Source organism: Lynx canadensis, chromosome D1, assembly GCF_007474595.2.
Source record: "Lynx canadensis isolate LIC74 chromosome D1, mLynCan4.pri.v2, whole genome shotgun sequence".
Taxonomy (NCBI): domain Eukaryota; kingdom Metazoa; phylum Chordata; class Mammalia; order Carnivora; family Felidae; genus Lynx; species Lynx canadensis.
This window is the reverse complement of record NC_044312.2, coordinates 22,427,105-22,446,926: the sequence shown is the minus strand read 5'-3', so window position 1 is coordinate 22,446,926 and position 19,822 is coordinate 22,427,105. Positions and strand designations below refer to the sequence as shown.

At 44.3% G+C, this 19,822-nt stretch overlaps 1 protein-coding gene and 1 non-coding gene across 3 annotated transcripts in view; one reads left to right on the top strand and one right to left on the bottom strand.

The window, feature by feature from the left end:
- FEZ1 (fasciculation and elongation protein zeta 1) overlaps positions 1-19,822 on the top strand; it is a 43,600-nt gene that overhangs the window by 18,694 nt on the left and 5,084 nt on the right. For both annotated transcript variants that reach the window (XM_030333405.1, XM_030333406.1), the window contains exons 4-8: positions 9,708-9,794; positions 12,095-12,263; positions 15,356-15,627; positions 16,559-16,639; positions 17,709-17,784. In XM_030333405.1, coding sequence (XP_030189265.1) covers positions 9,708-9,794; positions 12,095-12,263; positions 15,356-15,627; positions 16,559-16,639; positions 17,709-17,784 — 685 coding nt within the window. The remainder of the gene's footprint in view (positions 1-9,707; positions 9,795-12,094; positions 12,264-15,355; positions 15,628-16,558; positions 16,640-17,708; positions 17,785-19,822) is intronic.
- TRNAR-UCU lies at positions 2,795-2,867 on the bottom strand. The gene has a single exon. It is a non-coding gene; the product is annotated as a tRNA-Arg (tRNA).

The following is a 19,822-nucleotide window of genomic DNA, read 5'->3' as shown; positions in this document are numbered from 1 at the left end:
CATGGGTTTGATCTGCGTGGGACCACTTACATATGGAGTTTTTTTGGTAAATACAGTATAGTACTGTAAATGTGTTTTCTCTTCCTTATGATTTTCAATAACATTTTCTTCTCTCAAGCTTACTTTATTATAAAAATACAGTGTATAATACATATAACATACCAAATATATGTTAATCAACTGTCTATATTATCAGTAAGGCTTCCATCAACAGTAGGCTACTTGTAGTTAAGTTTGGGGGAGTCAAAAGTTACATGTAGATTATTGCTGTGCAGGGCATTGGTACCCTTAACTCCTGCATTGTTCAAGGGTCAACTGTATAAGTCTTTCAACTTTGTTCTTTTTTTCCAAAGTTGTTTTGGGTATTTTATTTTATTTACTTTTTGTTTTTATATTTTGTAAAGTTTATTTATTTATTTTGAGGGAGGGAGGGCAGAGAGAGAGGGAGAGATAGGATCCCAAGCAGGCTTTGTGCTGTCAGTGAGGAACCTGATGCAGGGCTCGAACTCACAAACTGTGAGATCATGACCCAAGCTGAAATCAAGAGTCAGATTCTTCACCAACTGAGCCACCCAAGGGCCACTCTTTTGGCTATTTTAGGTCTTTTGCATTTCCATATAAATTGTGGAATCAGGTAATCAATTTCTATAACTTGCTGAAAATTCAACTGTGATTGTGTGTTAAATTCATAGATCCATTTATGTAGGTAGATCAATTTATTATGTTAATGTGATGTATTACATTAATCGATTTTCAAATATTAAAGCTACCTTTCATTCTTAAGATAAACTCCACTTAGTCATGATATAGTATCGATTTTACATAATGTGGGATTTGATTTGCTAATATTTTATTAAAGATTTTTGCATCTATGTTCACAAGGAATCTTTTTCTGTAATTTTCTTTTCTTGTAATGTCATAACATGAATTGGGAATGTTTCTACTTTCTGAGTTTGTCTTAGACTGGTATTATCTCTTCCTTACATATTTGATAGACTACACCAGTGAAACTGTCTGGCCCAGGTGTTTTCTCTGTGGAAGATTTTTGGTTACACATTCAGTTTCTTTAATAAATGTATAGGGGACAGGGCGCCTGGGTGGCTCAGTCGGCTGAGCGTTCAACTTCGGCTCAGGTCAGGATCTTGCAGTTTGTGAGTTCGAGCCCCGCATCGGGCTCTGTGCTGACAGCTCAGAGCCTGGAGCCTGTTTCAGATTCTGTGTCTCCCTCTCTTTTCCCCTTCCCCACTCATGTTCTGTCTCTCTCTGTCTCTCAAAAATGAATAAACATTAAAAACATTAATTAAAAATAAATAAATAAATAAATAAATAAATAAATAAATAAATGTAGAGGTGTTCAGATTTTCCATTTCTTCCTGAGCTGATTTTGGCAAATAGTGTTTTTCAAGGAATTTGTTCATTTAATCTAAATAATTGAATGTATTGACCACAAAGTTGTTTATGATATGTTCTTATTATTTAATGTCAGTAAGATCTATAGTGATGGTCCTCTTTTTATTTCTGATCTGCTAATTTGTGTTTTCTTTCTCCTTCTCTCCCTCTCCCTCCCATCCTCTCTCTTAAGTCTAATTATGGGTTTATCACTTTTATTCATCTTTCCAGAACAGCACTTTTAGTTTTCTTTTCCTCTGTTGTTTGTTCATTTTCTCATTTGTTGATTTCTTTCCTTAACTTTATTATTTCCTTCCTTACACTGACTAGGGTTTTACTAAGCCCTGTAAGGTAGGAGCTTAGATCAGATTTTAAACTTTAAAAATAATTGTCTTAGTCCACTCGGGCTGCTATGACACAATACCACACACAGGATGGCTTATAAACAACAGAGATTTATTTCTCACAGTTAAGAAAGCTGGACATCCAGGGTGCCAGCATGATTAGGTTCTGGTAAAGGCCCTCTTCTGGCTTACAGACTGTCAATTTCTGGCTGTGTCCTTGTTGGTACAAGGGATCTCAGGAGCTCTGTGGAGCCTCTTTTCTAGGGTACCAATCCCAGTCATGACGGCTCCACCCTCATGACCCAAGCAAATCCCTGAGTGCCCACCTTTAATACCATCACATTGAGCATTAAGATTTCAACATGTGAATTTGGGGAGGACACAAGCATTCAGATCAGCAATACCATGAACATCTTAAAGTAATGAAATTTCCTTTCAGCATTGCTTTAACTGAATCCCATAGTTTTGATATGGCATGTTTTTGTTAACCTTCAGCTTATGGGTAATTTAAATGTATGTTGCTGAATTTCAAAATGTTTGGGGATTTTATAGTTATCATTTTGTCATTGATTTCTAATTTAGTTTTGGCGAGAACACAATCTGTACAAATTCAGTCTTTTAAAATATATTGGGATCGATATATGGCTCAGCATATGTTGTATCTTAGGAATGTACTATGTGCCATTGAAAAGAATGTATATATTCTGTAATTGTTGGTTGCAATGTTCTATAAAGATCAACTAGATTAAGTTGGTTTAAGTGTTGTTGAATTCTTCTATTTCTTAATTGATTATTTTGCCTGTTTATCCACTACAATTTAGTTTTTGGTTTTAATTTTTATTATTGAAGTAAAATTGACATATAACATTAAATTAGTTCTTTTTTCAGGTACACAACATAGTGAGTTGACAGTTCTGTACATTATGCAATGCTCACCATGATAAATGTGGTTATCATCTGTCACTATATAGTGTTATTACAATATTATGGACTATATTCCTTTCCTGTGCTTTTCATCTCCATGATTGATTGATCGATTGATTCATTTATTGTAAGCTCTATGCCCAACGTGGGGCTTGAACTCATGACCCCAAGATCAGAAGTCATATGCTCTACCAACTGAGCCAGCCAGGTGGCCCCCCCACCCCGATTTATCTGCTTTATAACCAGAAGTTTGTACCTCTTTAGCTATTTGCCCATTACCCCCACCACTCTTCCCTCTGGCAACTATCAGTTTGTTCTCTGTATTTATGAGTGTTTCTATTTTTGGTTGTTTTGTCTTTCAGATTCCACATATAAGTGAAATCATGGTATTTGACTATCTCTGACTTATTTCACTTAGCATAATACCTTCTAGCTCCATCCATATTGTCACAAATGGCAAGACCTCATTCTTTTTCCTTAATTTTTTTTTTTTTTTGAGATAGACAGGGAGAGTGAGTGTGTGTGCACGTGTGTGAGCGCACAAGTAGGGGAGGGGCAGAGAGAGAGGGAGACAGAAGATCTGAAGCAGGCTCTTCTGCACTGATAGAGCAGAGCCCCGATTCGAGGCTTGAGCTCATGAACCACGAGATCGTGACCTGAGCTGAAGTCGGATGCTTAACTGACTGAGCCACCCAGGTGCCCCAAATTCTCATTCTTTTGTATGGCTAAGTAATATTCCATTGTATATATATACCAGATCTTCTTTATTCATTCATCTATTGGTGGACACAGGTTGCTTCCATATCTTGGCTATTGTAAATAATGCTACAATAAACATAGGGGTGCATATGTCTATTTGAATTAGTGTTTTCATTTTCTTTGGGTAAATACCTGCCAGTGTAATTACTGGATTGTACGGTGTTTCTATCAGTCCTTTTACTTTTCACCTGTTCCTGTCTTTTTTTTTTTTTTTAACATTTATTTATTTTTGAGACAGAGAGAGACAGAGCATGAACGGGGGAGGGGCAGAGAGAGAGGGAGACACAGAACCGGAAGCAGGCTCCAGGCTCTGAGCCAACAGCCCAGAGCCCGACGCAGGGCTCAAACTCACAGACCGTGAGATCATGACCTGAGCTGAAGTCGGACCAACTGAGCCACCCAGGCGCCCCAACCTGTTCCTGTCTTTATGTTTAAAGAGTGTCTTTTATAGATTGCATATAGTTGAGTTTTTTTTATTATTATTCTTATTTTTGAGAGAGAAAGAGAGAGAGCCGGGGAGGGGCGGGGAGCGGGGACTCTTCCACGCCATCAGCGTAGAGCCCAGCCTGGAGCTCCATCCCATGAACCATGAGATCATGACCTGAGCTGAAATCAAGAGCCAGTTACTTAATTGACTGAGCCATTCCAGCACCCTCATCTTTTATATTTAGTCTGAAAATGATGATGTGTGCTTTTTCGTTCAGTGGGTTTAATTCATTTGCATAGTGTTTAGTCCATTAACACTTAAAGTAACTTGAATAGTTTGTGTTTAAATGTATGATCTTGCATTTCTATTTGTCCTCTCTGGGTTTTTGTTGTTGTTATTCCTCTGTTCCATCTTCCCTGCCTTCTTTTGGGTTAATCAAATTTGTTTGGTATTCCATTTTATTTCTTCCATTAGATTTTAGCTATACCTCTTGGTGTGTGTGTTTCTGGTTTGTTTCTGTTTTTGTTTTTTACTGACTTCTTTAATGATTATACTCTGCATTATTAAGTTATCATAGTACATTTAGTATTAATATTATGCTACTTCACATAAAATGTAAAACACTCTCTGCAGTATAAGTATATTCCTGTTATCCTCTGTGCTATTGTTGTCATATATTTTACTGCAATCCATATTATGTACCCCACAACACAAAGTTTTTATCTTTTGCTTTAGACAGTTAGTTGTCTTTTAAAGAAATTAGGAGAAGGAAAAAAGCATAAATTTTTAATATTTACTATTTTTGGTATTATTTATTCCTTCCCGTGGGTCTGATTTTTAATCATTTCCTTTTAGGCCAAAAAACTTTCTATAGGATTTCTTGTAGTGTTAGTTCACAGGTGACAGATTCCCAGCTTTCATTTATTTCATGTTTTCCCTTCTTTCAATGGTCACAGCCTTTCACTGTCTATGCCCAGTGCCTCAAAACAATTGGCTCATAGATTTTGTCCAGATTTGTAGTTGTATGTGGCTGAAGCGGTAAGTCCAATACTAGCTAGTCTTTTGTGGCTGAGAGAGACCATCTCTTGTGTTTTTGTGTTTTGGAATTTGTTTTATTCAAGTGTTGGACTTAAAATGATCTTCTGCTTTTTCTACCCTCCCATTTTCTATCCACTTATTTGGCTTTACTCTCTCGGTGATTTTCTCAACCTTATCTTCAATTCTTCTTTTGAAAATATAGATTTTGCTACTATAATTTTAGTGTCTAAGAGCTCTTTCTTATTGTTTTTTTTTCTTTAATTAATTCTACTAAAAAGACCATGTTTCGAGGAAGCAGTGTTTCCTTGATGTCTTTCTGAGGGCAGTAATGATAGGAAGGAGTTTCTTCTGCCCTCTGTATTGCTTTTGATGTGCTTTTCCTATGTATTTGTTTCAGTCCCTGTCTTTCATGTTGGGGATTGTCTGCAAATGTTTGACAGTCCTTGGGCATAATTTCATATTTAAAAGTGAAGCTAGACTCATTGAGCTCTTCCTTTGGGGCAGGTCTTATCTCCTGCTGCCCCCACTGTAGTGATCAGTAAGGACCTGGTCATTTTTTTGGGAGGCCCCAAATATTGGCATGTATCTATAGGTCTTTTTTCTTGGGCAGTGTAATAGAAATGTGCTGGTTAGTGACTTGAGTCATGTTTTGCTTGAGGAGGATAAGCCTGACTGCCAGTGTCTTTAGAGCCTAATAAGGGCAGGAGGGTCTTGGTGAGTATGTAGACTTTCACTTAATCCCTCTGTTTGGGGCAAGATCCCTCACCCCTGCTTTCAGGTGGCTATGGGTATCTTGAGTCCAGGGCCTCCTAGTTCAACCTTTCCAGGGTAAAATCTCCACTTCTTTTAATGGTGAGAAGGCGGTAGTTGCCTTTCTACGTGGGAAGGGAGAAGAGACCCGGGGTCTTGCTGCTCCTATGAAGAATCCCAGCAGATCCTTCTTTTTGCAGCCCCACCTCCCAGTACCACCTGAAGTCTCCAATTCTGAGTCTTTCAGCATCTTTGGGGTAAAAGCACTTACTTTGGGAAGGCTCCTCCTACAGAGCTTACTCCTCTAGCCTGCTAGCTCAGCATCTGCTTTCTAGCATCTCCTTTGCTGTTGTCTTTACTCTGGTTTGTTTTGTTCCTGTGGGATATTCTCTTTGGTCCTTTAGCTCTCGCTGTAGTCAGATTTCAGGAGGAAGGGGAGATAATGGAGTGTGTGTGCTATCTCCTGTCTTCCTTCTGCTATAAAAACACTGAAATGGGAAATCATTTAAAACATCTTAAAAAATTGTGTTCTGATGTGGACGATCGGAGAAAGACAATATGGAACCTCTACTCAGAGGCCCATCATGAAGAAAAAGGCCTTGGCCTTACGTTAGGAGCTTGGGGGAAAAATACGTGTACACTTACATTTTTAGGTCAAAATACTATGCTCGAGTTCTGTAGTAGTATTATTATTATTTAAAGTTCTTCACGTTTATTGGGTTTTTCAATTAATCAATATTTTGTCCCTGATTGATGTAAAAGACAGTCTCTTTTGTCCCTGTAACTTGAATTAATAGCACATGGCGGTTGTCTTGGATAAGAGGAACGAACATCCAGGACCGGGTGTTCCACTCTTCTGTTTTCCAGGTGACTAAACAGCTAAGTTGTATGTGGACAGGGGCTGACTATAGGAGGCAATAGTGTTGCCATTCCTGTCTCTTTCATGTGTTCATTAATTCGTTCAAGAAGCGTCTGTTGTCTACATGCTGTTTGCTGGGCTCTGATACATCTCACTGTGGGGATTCAGAGGCATTGACTTAACCCCACACAGATGTTTCCTGGTTGTTCACAAGCATACAGGGGATGTAGTTGTCTTTTCCTCGGGCTGGGTGCATGCCATTGATTTTTTTTTTTTTTTTTTTTTTAACTTTTGACCGAAGGTGAAAATGTACCTTCATTCTCTTACTTTTGGTCAAGAAGGCAACCACCTGTGTGAAACAATTGTGATAAGGGGAGGGAATAGAATCATCTGGTTAATAGTCATTATTGGACACAAGGACCCTGTAATTTCAGTCCTCACTCAGACTTCTGTGCACAAGACTTGGCAGTCTTATAGGCTCCAGGGAAGGTTCTCCACATTTAGTGTCAAGTTTGAAGCTACCACATTACAGCCTTGGGGGCACACCCTTGACCCAAAACAGGAGGAAGAAATGGCTTGTCGAGTAGTATGGCCAGACCTTTTCTGGATCTCGGTCTTTTTTTCTCAGTTCTGGAAAGAAGTCACTTGGAAGAATGATTTTTCTTGAAACAGTCATAGTTCACTTCTACAGTATGGACACAATGTGAGTTTTAGTCTACAAGCTAATTCAGCCTTTAACGACCTAGCCTGAAGGTTGTTTTTGGCTTTAGTCTTCCCAATGCCACACAAGAGACTAAACAAACTCCCTGTAGCAATTTCTAGGTCTCTCATATATGAGAATAAGAGTGTATACATACTCTTCCACGTACATAAGTGTGTGTATGTGTAAATCATGTAATCCTATCCATATGTACTAGTGTTATCATTTTTCAAATTTTTTTCTTTTTTTTCCCTCTTTGTTCGCACCCAGTTTTCCACTCTCTGCCTGAGATATTGTCCTGGTAAAGAAGGGAAGTAGGGAGTCTATAAAAGGCATTCATAAGGAAAGAAGGCTTGTTGAGAAGGGACACAAACTGTAGGCGGAACAGAGTCTGCTAGGACGGGGAGAAAATGTGGGAAGAGCCCTAGAGAGGGTAAGGAAGGAAGAGAGAATGAGAACCAAAAGCTAGAGAGGGAGGAGAAAAGGCCAGGGATGGGGTGGATGTGTGAAATCAGAGGCAGGGGGGATAATCCACACATGAGAGCGGAGGGAAGGAGCCAGGACTTTACGTACTTTGTGTTTGTTTCTCCTTTTATTTTACTTTTTAGCATCAGGCTTCTGAGATCTGAGAAAACGTGGGGTAGGGATGGCTCACACAATACTAGGAACTCAGGGTGACTTATCATTCATTATAATTGATTTTCAGGTCTCTTTTTACCCAAGCCTGACGAATCAGACCCGCAGGCTTTGTGCCAGAGGGAGAGGCGAGAAAGCTCCAAGAGGCATCCATGCCACTGCTCGGGTTCACTAACATTTAAACAGCAAGAAGCGTCTGTCCCTAGAAACTCCCTCCCTGCTTTCAGCCAGGAGCTCAGAGGGAAGACCTTGGGAAAGCAGACAGTGTAGCTCAATGATGCAGTATTAGCAGTCAGTGAAAATTGGCTATATCTCAGAAGATGTAAGCCTTTCGTTTTTAGAGTAGGTTTAATGTCAAAGAAATTCTGGTTATATCTCACACTCGCCTATAGAAAATCATCCAAACAGAAAACAACAACCTCTGTTCCCCAGGGTGAGCCTAACTTCTAGCTTCTGGGCCTTTCTGGCCCTGAGAAGTTTTGCCACGAGTGTAGTTGTGAACAAAGTGGGGCTCCGGGAGCTTCGTTCTGCAGAGTGGGGAGTGCGGAAGCCAGGCGGCCACCACAGGTGGTAGGTAAACTTGGCGGAGAGAGCAGCATATGGGTTCGCCAACAGAAATAGATGTCACCATCTGGCGCACAAGCCCCTTAAATGATCCCATTACTTCCCGGTCCTACCCCTCATCCAGGTTGAGTGCAGACAGCATTTGAGATCTATTTGATTAATTTTTTAATGACATAGTCGTAGTTTCACGCAAACGTGGACAGAAGATGATGTGTTTTGTTAGGGGCATCTGCCAAGGTGGAGCTCAAAGAAGAGGGGAGACATTTCTGAGGATAGATGATCTCTGACATGATTGCTTGGGGTGGAACTGGGTGTTTTCTGTCGGAACAGAAGTGTAATCCCCAGGGAAGAGGCAGATAAGCATGCCAGCTACCGAAGAGCGAGCAAAAATTGATTCCAGGAAGAGAGGTGTCTGTGCAGAAAGACTTCCTGGAGGCTCTCCTTACCCGCCCTTATGTGACTCTCCAATCTGACTTCTGGACACAGACAGCCTGTGGGGTGATTTAGTGGTTTATTTTGTGTAGGATCTGAACCTAAGTGCTGGACCGTGGCTGTTTGGGATATGGTCAGTAAAGCCAGATGTGCTGTGAATACCTTGTTGGATTTCAACACCTAGAATCACAATGGCTGTGAACTTTCAGAATCTTACTTGGCATTGTGGAATTTTGGAGAAACGGCAAATGTTTCAATATTTTTGATGTTTAGTCTGTCCTATAGTTCACGTGGTCAGGTGATACTGTGGCATGCCTCACGTAGATTCATCACTTCCTTCTGCAGCTATGACACCGAGCCTAGAATTCCAATTCCAATTCCAATTCCAATTCCAATTCCAATTCCAATTCCAATTCGAGACAGCCTTTCATCAAGTTCTAAAAGCTTGACTGTTTGGATTGGAACAACCCACCCGTTAAAATGCCTAATTAAGTAAACTCTGGAAACAAAACCCCAGATTGAAACTCCTTGTATAAATAAGGGTGACTTTGCTGCAGGAATTGTCGACAGTGTCACTTGCCTTGGGAAGGTTCCTCATTCACACAGGGACAACCTGTCTGTGGGTTAAAGAACAGTGCTCCTCCCTTTGAGTCAGACATCCCTCGTTGTCCTTTCCTGACTCAGGGATGCATGTTGTGCAGAAGGGCTGTGTTTGGAATTGGGTGAAACTCTGGGCGCCTCTTCAGATCCCCCTCTTTACACAGTGGATGGCCAGCCGGAGGGGCCTCTCAGTCATGTTATCCGTTCTAGACACCAGAGAGTAAAGAGATCCCTGGTTCTGCTGATGATCCATTAGAATTCCACCCCCTCCCCACCCCCCTTCAGATCCATGAGAAGGAAGAGGAAGAGTTCAACGAGAAGAGTGAACACGATTCTGGTATCAATGAGGAGCCTCTACTCACAGCAGATCAGGTACGAATATTTCTCTTGGTTCTCGGGACTTTTTGTTCTCTGGCTCAAGAAAAAGTTTAAGTACACATACTTGCCACATCTTTTTATTTTATTTTAATTTTTTTAAAGTTTATTTATTTTTGAGAGAGAGAGAGAGTGAGCAGGGAGGGGCAGAGAGAGAGGAGAGAGAGAATCCCAAGCAGGCTTCATGCTGTTAGTACAGAGCCCGATGTGGGGCTTGAACTCACGAGCTGTGAGATCACCACCTGAGCTGAAACCAAGAGTTGGACGCTTAACCGACTGAGCCACCCAGGTGCCCCTTGTCACATCCATTTAAGGCAGAAGAAAGATATATGGTCTAGTCTGGCTGTGTTGATGACTCGGAGCATCTGTGATAAGGGATTTCATTTCTCTTTATGCCTTAGTTTACCCACCTGCGGTAAATAGGAACATAATTCCTGACCCTTGGGTTGGGTGGGGCTCATGTTTGATTACGTCCAGAGACAGGCCCAGTGTTGACTGGCTTCACTTCTTGCTAAGCCTCTGCATGCAATCCCATTAAGAGTCAAGACACTTAAATAAGGGCCCTAAATCCCTGTTCCTGCAAAGATAGAAGTGGCAGGTGAGGCTTTTGTTTGATGGGTATTTTCTCATATTTCACAGAGTACTCAAAATGTTGAGCCTTACAAAGGGACTCTTTTTTAATGTTTATTTACTTTGGAATGAGAGAGAGAGAGACAGAGTACAGAGGGGGAGGGCAGAGAGAGGGAGACACAGAATCTGAAGCAGGTTCTAGGCTCTGAGCTGCCAGCACAGAGCCCGATGTGGGGCTCAAACTCACAAACCATGAGATCATGACCTGAGCCGAAGTCAGATGCTTAACCGACTGAGCCACTCAGGCACCCCCCAAAAGGACTCTTAATATGCAGTTGAGTCTTTGTTTAAAAAAAAATGTAGTGTTTGACATTTGATTGAATTAATTATATTTTGGCTTTAGTCACTTATTACTTCAGGGGAATAATCTTGGGTCTTTGGATTCTTTTTTCAACTTTTTAGTCAACAAATATTTATGGGTGACTTTTTTGAGCAGGTGCCATACAAGTTTTTCACAAAGTAATTCCACCAAAAAACTCCACCAGGAGCCTTTGGTGCCAGACAGTGCTTTTTGGTGAAAGGAACTCTGTGGTAAAAAGGTGGGATTATAAACAGATGAGGTCCAAGAGATTGAAGGGAGCCAGATAAAAAGAGAATAGGGGCCAACAGTTATTCTTGTGAATGGTAAGAGAAATATGATTCAGTGATCCAAAGTCAAGGACAAGTAGTCTGAGAGACGAGAAACTGAGCCATAAAATTTTAAAGGGGCTTTGTCATTTGCTTGCATTTTATAAGCGGCTCTCAGCAAAGACTAAGTATTCCCTAAATTGGCTGAGTGGAGTTGAGAAGTTGTGGGGATAAAATAGAAATTATTCTCAAGGAGGGCACCCTAAGTCCCCTTGTCCTTGGTCCAGCTGACATGAAGAAACCTGCTTCAGGGATCACAGTCCAGTAGCCTGGAGCCTCAATCCATCCCAGAATCGACAGACAAATGTATAAAAATGCCCTATCGCGACCAGACCCATCTGTAGACGCCTTTCAGACCTTCTTTGCTTGTTCCATTTTCTTTATGTGTAAACCATTAACGGACGAATCAGTCCTCTGGCAGTCCTCTCATTCAGCCCTCTCTGCTGGGCCCTGTTAAGAGTCTAGATTACCGCTGGTTTCCTATCTATTTTCTGCTCTCCGGACCCTACCCGCCCTTTTGTTATTTTGTCATCCTGTTTCGTACTTGTGTCTGGGCAGCCTAGTTCCTGTCCAGGTGAATTCTGGAGAAATTTCCTCGGTGTGAAAAAGCCTCCCTGTTTTGAGCTGTTCTAGGAACAGCAGAAGCACCGTGACAGTTAATGGACTGGGTTTTGTGCTAAAGTTGGTTGGATAAAGTATTTCCTCACTTAGAAATAAAATGCTCAGCAGATTGAAGTAAATGTTCCCTTCCAGGCAGCTTTGCTTTGTTTCCCGAAAGAGGAGTTTATCTCCGATAAAGCACTCATCTAAATGGTGTTCTTGGAAGAGATTTCACATTAAAGTGTGCTTTACATTAAAGAGTGTATGTAAGACTTTGGTCAGATCTATTTTTATTATCATTCAATATGTATTAAATAACGATACCGCTTTGGGAATTTTACAGGCAGCAAATTAGAAACTTCCTTAACCGATCAAAATTTGAGCCAGCCTGTCCTTCCAGCAGAGAATAGAGTTAGCACTCTCTTGTGTACCTTCTTTAGGTCATTGAGGAGATTGAAGAAATGATGCAGAATTCCCCAGACCCTGAGGAAGAAGAGGAGGTCCTGGAAGAGGAGGATGAGGGAGAAACCTCCTCCCAGGCTGACTCTGTCCTCCTTCAGGAGATGCAGGCCTTGACCCAGACCTTCAACAACAACTGGTCCTATGAAGGTGAGGGCCCTGGTGGGTGGGCTTGCCAAGGATGAAGACCATTCTGGGCCAGGCCCTGGGCACATGCTTCACATGTAGCTAATAGAACCTCAAATCGAGGAGGCTGGTGGCACCTTTCTTACTGGGCATCAGGAGAGAAGTTAGCCTTTTTGGTGGGGAGGTGGAGAAAAAGTCAGTTAAACAAAATCAAAAATGGCAAAACTAACCAAAGAATAAGACAAAAGCAGAAAAAGGAGAAGAAATCTGAACCCACTATCCAAAGTGATGCTACTGTAAAATCAATGAAAAAGGTAATAATAATGATAGCTGATATTTTTGGGAGAGCTTTCTCTGTGCCAGACCCTGTTCTAAGAATTTCTGTGCATAATCTCATTTCCTCCCCATGCCAGCTCCATTAGGATCGAGGTAATTGAGTATCCTGAGAGGTTAAGTGACTTGTTTGATGCCACTGTGGGGGAAATATAATTAAAAACAAAATCTCCTCCTCACCCAGAAAACCGTTCCACAGAGGAGAAGAGAGAAAGAGGACAATTTTATTATTGAATAAGCGTTAAGCCAGAATGGGGTGCACATCACAGGCAGAAAGAAATCCTACTCTCATCTACAGCTAAGTGGATACAACCCATTACATTAAATAGGTTTTGCAATCTGGAGTCAGGCGACTAGTTAGGCTCCTGTCATCTTCCTTGGTGATTACTTTTCAAAGCCGTGACTCCTAGGGGGTTGGGAAAACATTCCTGAGTCCTAAGACGGGCAAGAGGCTTATTTAGCCATTAAAATGATTGGCATCTCTCTGCAAAGGACCCAGGAAGCCATTCTCAAAGAAAAGTCAGGTAAAGGAGAGAGAAAGTCTCTTCCCTTATTTTCAACAGGGAGAGTCAAGGCTCTAATTTTTTATTTGTATCTGCCCTTACACTACATGCAGGTCACGAGGGGTGGAGCCCATATGTGAAGCCAGGCAGGTTGATTCCAGAATCTGTGCTCTTAATCTGGGTTAGCTCTCTGATACAGGTTTGTAGTAATTATAGTCACACAAAGAAAAAGGCGGATGAGGCGTGAAATGGAAACATGTAACACAGTGAAGGCACAATTGGGTATAAAAGTCATCGGTCTGGAGGGGTAAGGGTACCCATGCTGCAGGAGGGGCCGAGGAGATCTGCACGCAGGCTGGTGGGGACTTGGAAACACAAGAGGGAGAAGGTGGGCCGGGCAGGTGTAAAGGTCCAAACATGGTAAAAATTGAGGCCTGATCTGAAGAACTGTGTCCTGAAAATGAAACTCTGCGGCCCTAAAGAGTAGAGGCCAGGGGATGGCCAATGCAGAAGGAATGTGTTGGGAATGATGGGGCAGACTTGGCTGCCTTCGAGCCGTTCTCAGCCACACAAAGGCCCCAAACACAGCGGCATTCAGCACAAGACTCCCGAAAACAGCTGAAGTGCAGAGTGAAATGGCAAATGCAGAAGGAGGAGGCAGCTCCAAAGAGCAGAAGAAATGGGGAAGGTGAACCAAGGCAGCAAACACATAGGCCAGAGCAGAAACGGGGAAGTAAAATGGATTCTGGGGCCGAAACAAAAGATCTCAGAAATGGACAATTTGAAACGATGCCTCCCTCCTCCCCTCCACAATCGATTTTATTTTATTTTATTTTTTTAATTTACATCCCAGTTAGTTAGCATATAGTGCAACAGTGATTTCAGAAGTAGATTCCTTGATGCCCCTTACTTATTTAGCCCAACCCCCATCCCACAACCCCTCCAGGAACCCCCTCTTTGTTCTCCACATTCAAGAGTCTCTTAATGTTTTGTCCCTCTCCCTGTTTTTATATTATTTTTGCTTCCCTTCCCTTGTGTTCATCTGTTCTGTGTCTTAAAGTCCTCCTATGAGTGAAGTCATATGATACTTGTCTTTCTCTGACTAATTTTGCTTAGCATGATACCCTCCAGTTCCATCCACGTAGTTGCAAGTGGCAAGATTTCATTCTTTTTGATTGCCGAGTAATACTCCATTGTGTATATATCCCACATCTTCTTTATCCATTTCATCCATCGATGGACATTTGGGTTCTTTCCATACTTTGGCTATTGTCGATAGTGCTTCTGTAAACATTGGGGTGCATGTGCCCCTTCGAAACAGAGCACCTGCTTGTATCCCTTGGATAAATGCCTAGTAGTACAATTGCTGGGTCATAGGGTAGTTCTATTTTTAATTTTTTGAGGAAGCTCCATACTGTTTTCCAGAGAGGCTGCACCAGTTTGCATTCCCATACAATCGATTTTAAATGAAGAAGTCTTAGGGGACAAGAATTTAAGATAAAGTTATCTGTATCCCTTTATCTCAGGTTCCCTTTCCTTTTCCCTGATGGCAGATTCTGTACCAACCAGCCAGGGTTCATTTTTCAGTGTGTTGACATTTCCCATGTTCCTGGATATCTGCACTCGCTGCCGGACAGGACTGGAGGGGTGAAGAGGGCATCAGGTCACTGTGCTTATTTTGCTGTCCGGCTATCTCTTTTATTTATTATTTATTTATTTTGAGAGAAAGAGAGAGAGAGACAGCATACACAAGGAAGGGGTAGGGAGAGAGGGAGAGATTGAGAATCTCAAGCAGGCTCCGCGCTGCCAGCACAGAGCCCGATGCAGGGTCCAACTCATGGAACTGTGAGATCGTGACCTGAGCCAAAACCAAGAGTCGGTCACTTAACCTACTGAGCCACCCAGGCGCCCCTCTCCCCCTGATTCTTGACCCATTTTGCACTTGGAGTACTATAGAAATAGAGAATAAGTAGGAAGAGGAACACAGGATCAAAACGGCACATGTCTGTCCATGTGCATTTTTGCGGACAGAGTCCACAGGCTTCCTGGGGGGCTATTTCTTCTTCCTCTTTTGTGTCCCTGGAAGGGGTGTTCATTCTGGCTGTCGGCATATGGGTCCCTCCCTTCCTGGCAGCCCCTCAATTCCCAGTCCTATAAGGGGTTGGCAGGGGTCCCCTCTGGAGAGGCAGACCCACCTCAAGCAGCAGCAGCCCCGGGAGCCTCCCCGTCAGGCTCTGGCTCGGATGCAGCTGTCACCTGCGGGATGGTGTCTCCCTGCAGGCCTGAGGCACATGTCTGGGTCGGAGCTGACCGAGCTGCTGGACCAGGTGGAGGGCGCCATCCGGGACTTCTCGGAGGAGCTGGTGCAACAGCTGGCCCGCCGGGACGAGCTGGAGTTTGAAAAGGAAGTGAAGAACTCCTTCATCACGGTGCTGATTGAGGTTCAGAACAAGCAGAAGGAGCAGCGGGAGCTGATGAAGAAGAGGCGGAAAGAGAAAGGCCTGAGTCTGCAGAGCAGCCGGATAGAGAAGGGAAACCAGATGCCTCTCAAGGTACGCGGACCCCCAGGGGGAGGACCCGGTGTGTCCGGGCCCCAGATCCTCGCCGTGTCAGGTCCCAGTACCGACCCTGCGCAGGACCCGTAAGCGGCGACTGTGAGCAGGACCCCTGGCAGACAGTGGGGCTGTCAAGAGGGAGAAGACACCCCTGTCTCCTTTACTCCCCCAGAGGATCCTGGTCCAGCTGAGGGAGGCGGGACGCAGACATCGGAAAATACTTGCATATGGCATGTGTTCCCTTAGGCAAGACCTTAGAAAGAGGGGTGACAGTGTTTAGTATTGATTGGCATTGTGCCCTGGGACTCAGGGTCAGAATCCCTGCTATTCGTCCTGACTTACCTCTTTAGGATGGCAGTAGGGGTGTTTCAGGATTGAAAATTATGACTCCTTACTGTCATATTAACAGGATTCTCCAGACCTGTGTTTCTTGATGAAGGAAGCTCACGAGAAATCATCCAAGATTTTTCAAAATACCTTGGCCTAGGCTCTATCCCAGACCCACTGAATTGGTCCTAGGCTTGTGCCTTTTGGGAAAAGCTTCCCAGTGAAGGACAGTAGCTTTACATCCGCCCTTCCCAGTGGCTGGACATTTTGTTTTCCTCCTTAAGACGCTTCCGTCATCATCCGCCCCAGGTGTCCCGTCCTGCTTCATTCTTCCCTTTGCACGTGGAGGGGGAAGTGAGGAAGCGAGGGGAGCGCAGGGGGGCCTGTTGCCCTGAGGGACAAAGATGAAAGTCTCTGAGACTCTACTATTGGTTCTTGCAAAGCTCAGGCTTAAATTTTGGCCTGTCCCTTAGCCTTGGTGTTATCTGGGACACGGTGGTAGCGGGTGGGTCTGGGTAGTTTAGGGAGAGCACTGAGGTCCCTGGAGGCGAGGACTGCGGAGCAGGAAGCGTTTGTTCTTGAGCCCCCCTCCTCTTCACAGCGCTTCAGCATGGAAGGCATCTCCAACATTCTGCAGAGTGGCATCCGCCAGACCTTTGGCTCCTCAGGAACGGACAAGCAGGTACAAGCAATTCCCTTGCTCCCAGCTTTCCTCCTGGGCTCTTGCAACTTGGTGATTCCCTGGGATTATCCTGGGACTTGGGCAAGGGGCGGGGGATGCGGGGGTGGGGTTCTTCACATTTTCTTCCTTTCTTAAGGAGGAACGGCCAGTGTCTTTTAAAAGGGGAACCATTTTTGAGCTGTTGCCAGGCCCTCAGGTACAAATATGGGTTCGTCCTGGTCCCTGCCCTCGCGAGGGGTGTAATCTGATTGAAAGGGCACGTGCATACACAGAGGAGATTGAGATGGCAGAATAAGAGCACGTAACTGCTTGTGTGTCTGTTAGACACATTTGTAGCTGAATCCTCAGGGTTAGAATTCTAGCGCTGCGGCGTGGGAAGAGATTTTAGGAATATCTAACTCAGGCGCCTCACTTTGCAGCCGTGAGAGCTAAGGCCCAGAGACGTTAGGTATTCTCCCAAGGCCACACCGCTAGGCGCAGAACCAAGACCAAAATACAGGTCTGGAGCTCTTCTCACTCAGTCCCCCAGACTCCCCCACAACCTTCAGGGGTCTCTCTGGTGCTGCCTTCTCCAACATCCCACCGGCCCAAGGTGATCTTGTTGTAGAAGCACCTCGTATCCAGCAGAGGGAGCAAACCCGACATCCAAGACCAAGGGCGGGGTTGAGGTTCTCTCCCCTGTCATTTTTGACAAAAGGGAGACTGTTCGTTTTCAAATTGCTCTGCGAAGGATGAGAAAACATAACCCCCCTCTAAAATGTTCTCCGCGCTCAGCCTCTGCTCACCAGGATTCCTAAATCACCCAAAGCTTCTAGCGTCAGAAGAATGTATTAGATGGAATAGAAGGCTAATATGGTAAAGTCTTACTTCCAGAGACCGCCCCCAACGATGGGGACAGGGTCCTGACGCAGGGGTGTGCACGGTGTCATGGGTGTTGCCGAGAGTGTCCGATTCGGTGGAGCGTGTTTGTTAGAGAAAAGCGCAATCCCCGTGAGAATTGCCGACTCCTCTTCCCAGCAGAGGGACCATACTTGAGTCTCAAGCCCTGCGTGCCATGTTTGTCTTGTAGTACCTGAACACCGTCATCCCTTATGAGAAGAAAGCCTTGCCTCCGTCAGTGGAAGATCTCCAGATGCTGACAAACAGTGAGTTCCTCTCATCCTCAGTGAGATGGGCTGCTCGTTTCCGCCCTCTCTTCCCTGTGAGCATCACCCCTGGTGCCTCAGGCCTGTGGTTTCCCTGAGAACAGCAGCCTCAGATGGGTCAGAATGTGCCCCATATCGCTGTGTCACTTCCCCCTACACAGGGGCAAAACTAAAATACTCTGCAGTGGTACCCAGAGCTGTCTTCTTTGTTTAACTTTCTTTTATCGTTTATTTCCTCTTGAGAGAGAGAGAGAGAGAGAGAGAGAGAGAGAGAGAGAAAATGAGCAGGGGAGGGACAGAGAAAGAGGGAGACGCAGAATCCGAAGCAGGCTCCAGGCTCTGAGCTGGCAGCACAGAGCCCAACGCGGGGCTCGAACCCATGAACCGTGAGATCATGACCTGAGCCAAGTGGGATGCTCAACCGACTGAGCCATCCAGGCACCCCTAATTTTTTTAAGGTTTATTTTATCTTTGAGAGAGAAACAGAGCACAACTTGGGGAGAGCCGGTGAGGGAGACACAGAATCCGAAGCGGGTTCCAAGCTCTGAACACGGAGTCCAATGCTGGGCTTGAACCCACAAACTGTGAGATCATAACTTGAACCGCAGTCGAGATCATGACCTCAGCCAAAGTCGGACACTTAACCGACTGAGCCACCCAGGCACCCCTGGAGTGGTCTTGTTTTTCCTCTGCTTCCTCGTAAAGGGCAGAGACTTGCCAGGAAAGAATGAGCTGGTGAAAGAGGTTGGGGGCTGGGTGAGGGCAGTGCTGGTGCGCAGGGACTTTCTGGGGCTCACCCAGCTGTGCTCAAAGCCTTGCATTCTCTGCCTTTCCTGTTCTCTTGTGAGCAACTTGAGGTTACTTTGTCCTACTTTGTGGCCCCGAAGAGGGGAGCTTGGTCTATGGGATTGGCTTCGTTTTTAAATTATTACTGTTAAAACAATTTTTTTTAATGTTTATTTATTTTTGAGAGAGAGAGAGAGAGAGAGAGACAGAGAGAGGGGGAGGGGGAGAGAGAGAGAGAGAGGGAGACACAGAATCCGAAGCAGGCTCCAGGCGCTGAGCTGTCAGCACGGAGCCAACACAGGGCTGGAACTCAGGAACCACGAGATCATGACCTGAGCCAAAGTCAGACTCTAAACTGACTGAGCCACCCAGGTGCTCCAGGACTGGCTGCATTTTTAAGGAGAAGCAAGGTTTCTTGGGTGGCGGGGTGGGTGAGCCTGACTAGAAAGAACAATTTTCCTTCCAGGAAATGACTGCCTCCTCTCCTTTGCTTTGACTCTATTTTCAAATATTAATAAACATTCTGAGCTGCGGGAGAAACCAACGTGTGATAAAGAGCCTTCCGTAGGCAAAATCTCCTTACATACACCAGACACTGCAACCCCCGAAGGGCTGGGGGCACACGGTGTTAGCCATCAGTGTCAGCCTGATGCTTTTCGAAAGAGAAAAGTCCGGGGCTGAGATGGGGTGTCAGGCTCGGTGAATCACAAGAATGTCTATCTCCCTGGCAACCGTGCACGGCACTGAGTGACATACTAACCAGGCCGCCCAGCCCAGCGTCACCCTGCTTCAGAGGCAATGGCCCAGCATCATCGGGCCAGACCGGTGCAGGGCTATTTGATACCCCAGGGGAGGGGAAGAGAAGTTTCTCCTGTTCAGATGAGGAAGGAAGATCCCCGCTGGGCCCCCTGGTGCTACAAAAGGTGACCCAACACTTTCATGTTTATCAATTGGGCGAACTGAAGCAGGCAGTTCTGGTGAACGGAAACCCTGCCCACACCCATGGATCCGGCGTCCTTGAGAATTTGGAATTTTAAATTCAAAGTACATCGGCTTCCTCTTCCCTCATCTTAAACTCCTTTATTTGCATAAATATGCACTAAGATTTTTTTTTAAAGGGAGCTGACAGAAATGAACTGACATTTATAAGTTGTTTGTGTTTTCACAAGCAGTAAGCACTTGGAAAATAATTTGGACAAATTACGCAGGTTGATGTATGTAAAGTACTCTATCATATTTTTTTTTTAAAGGA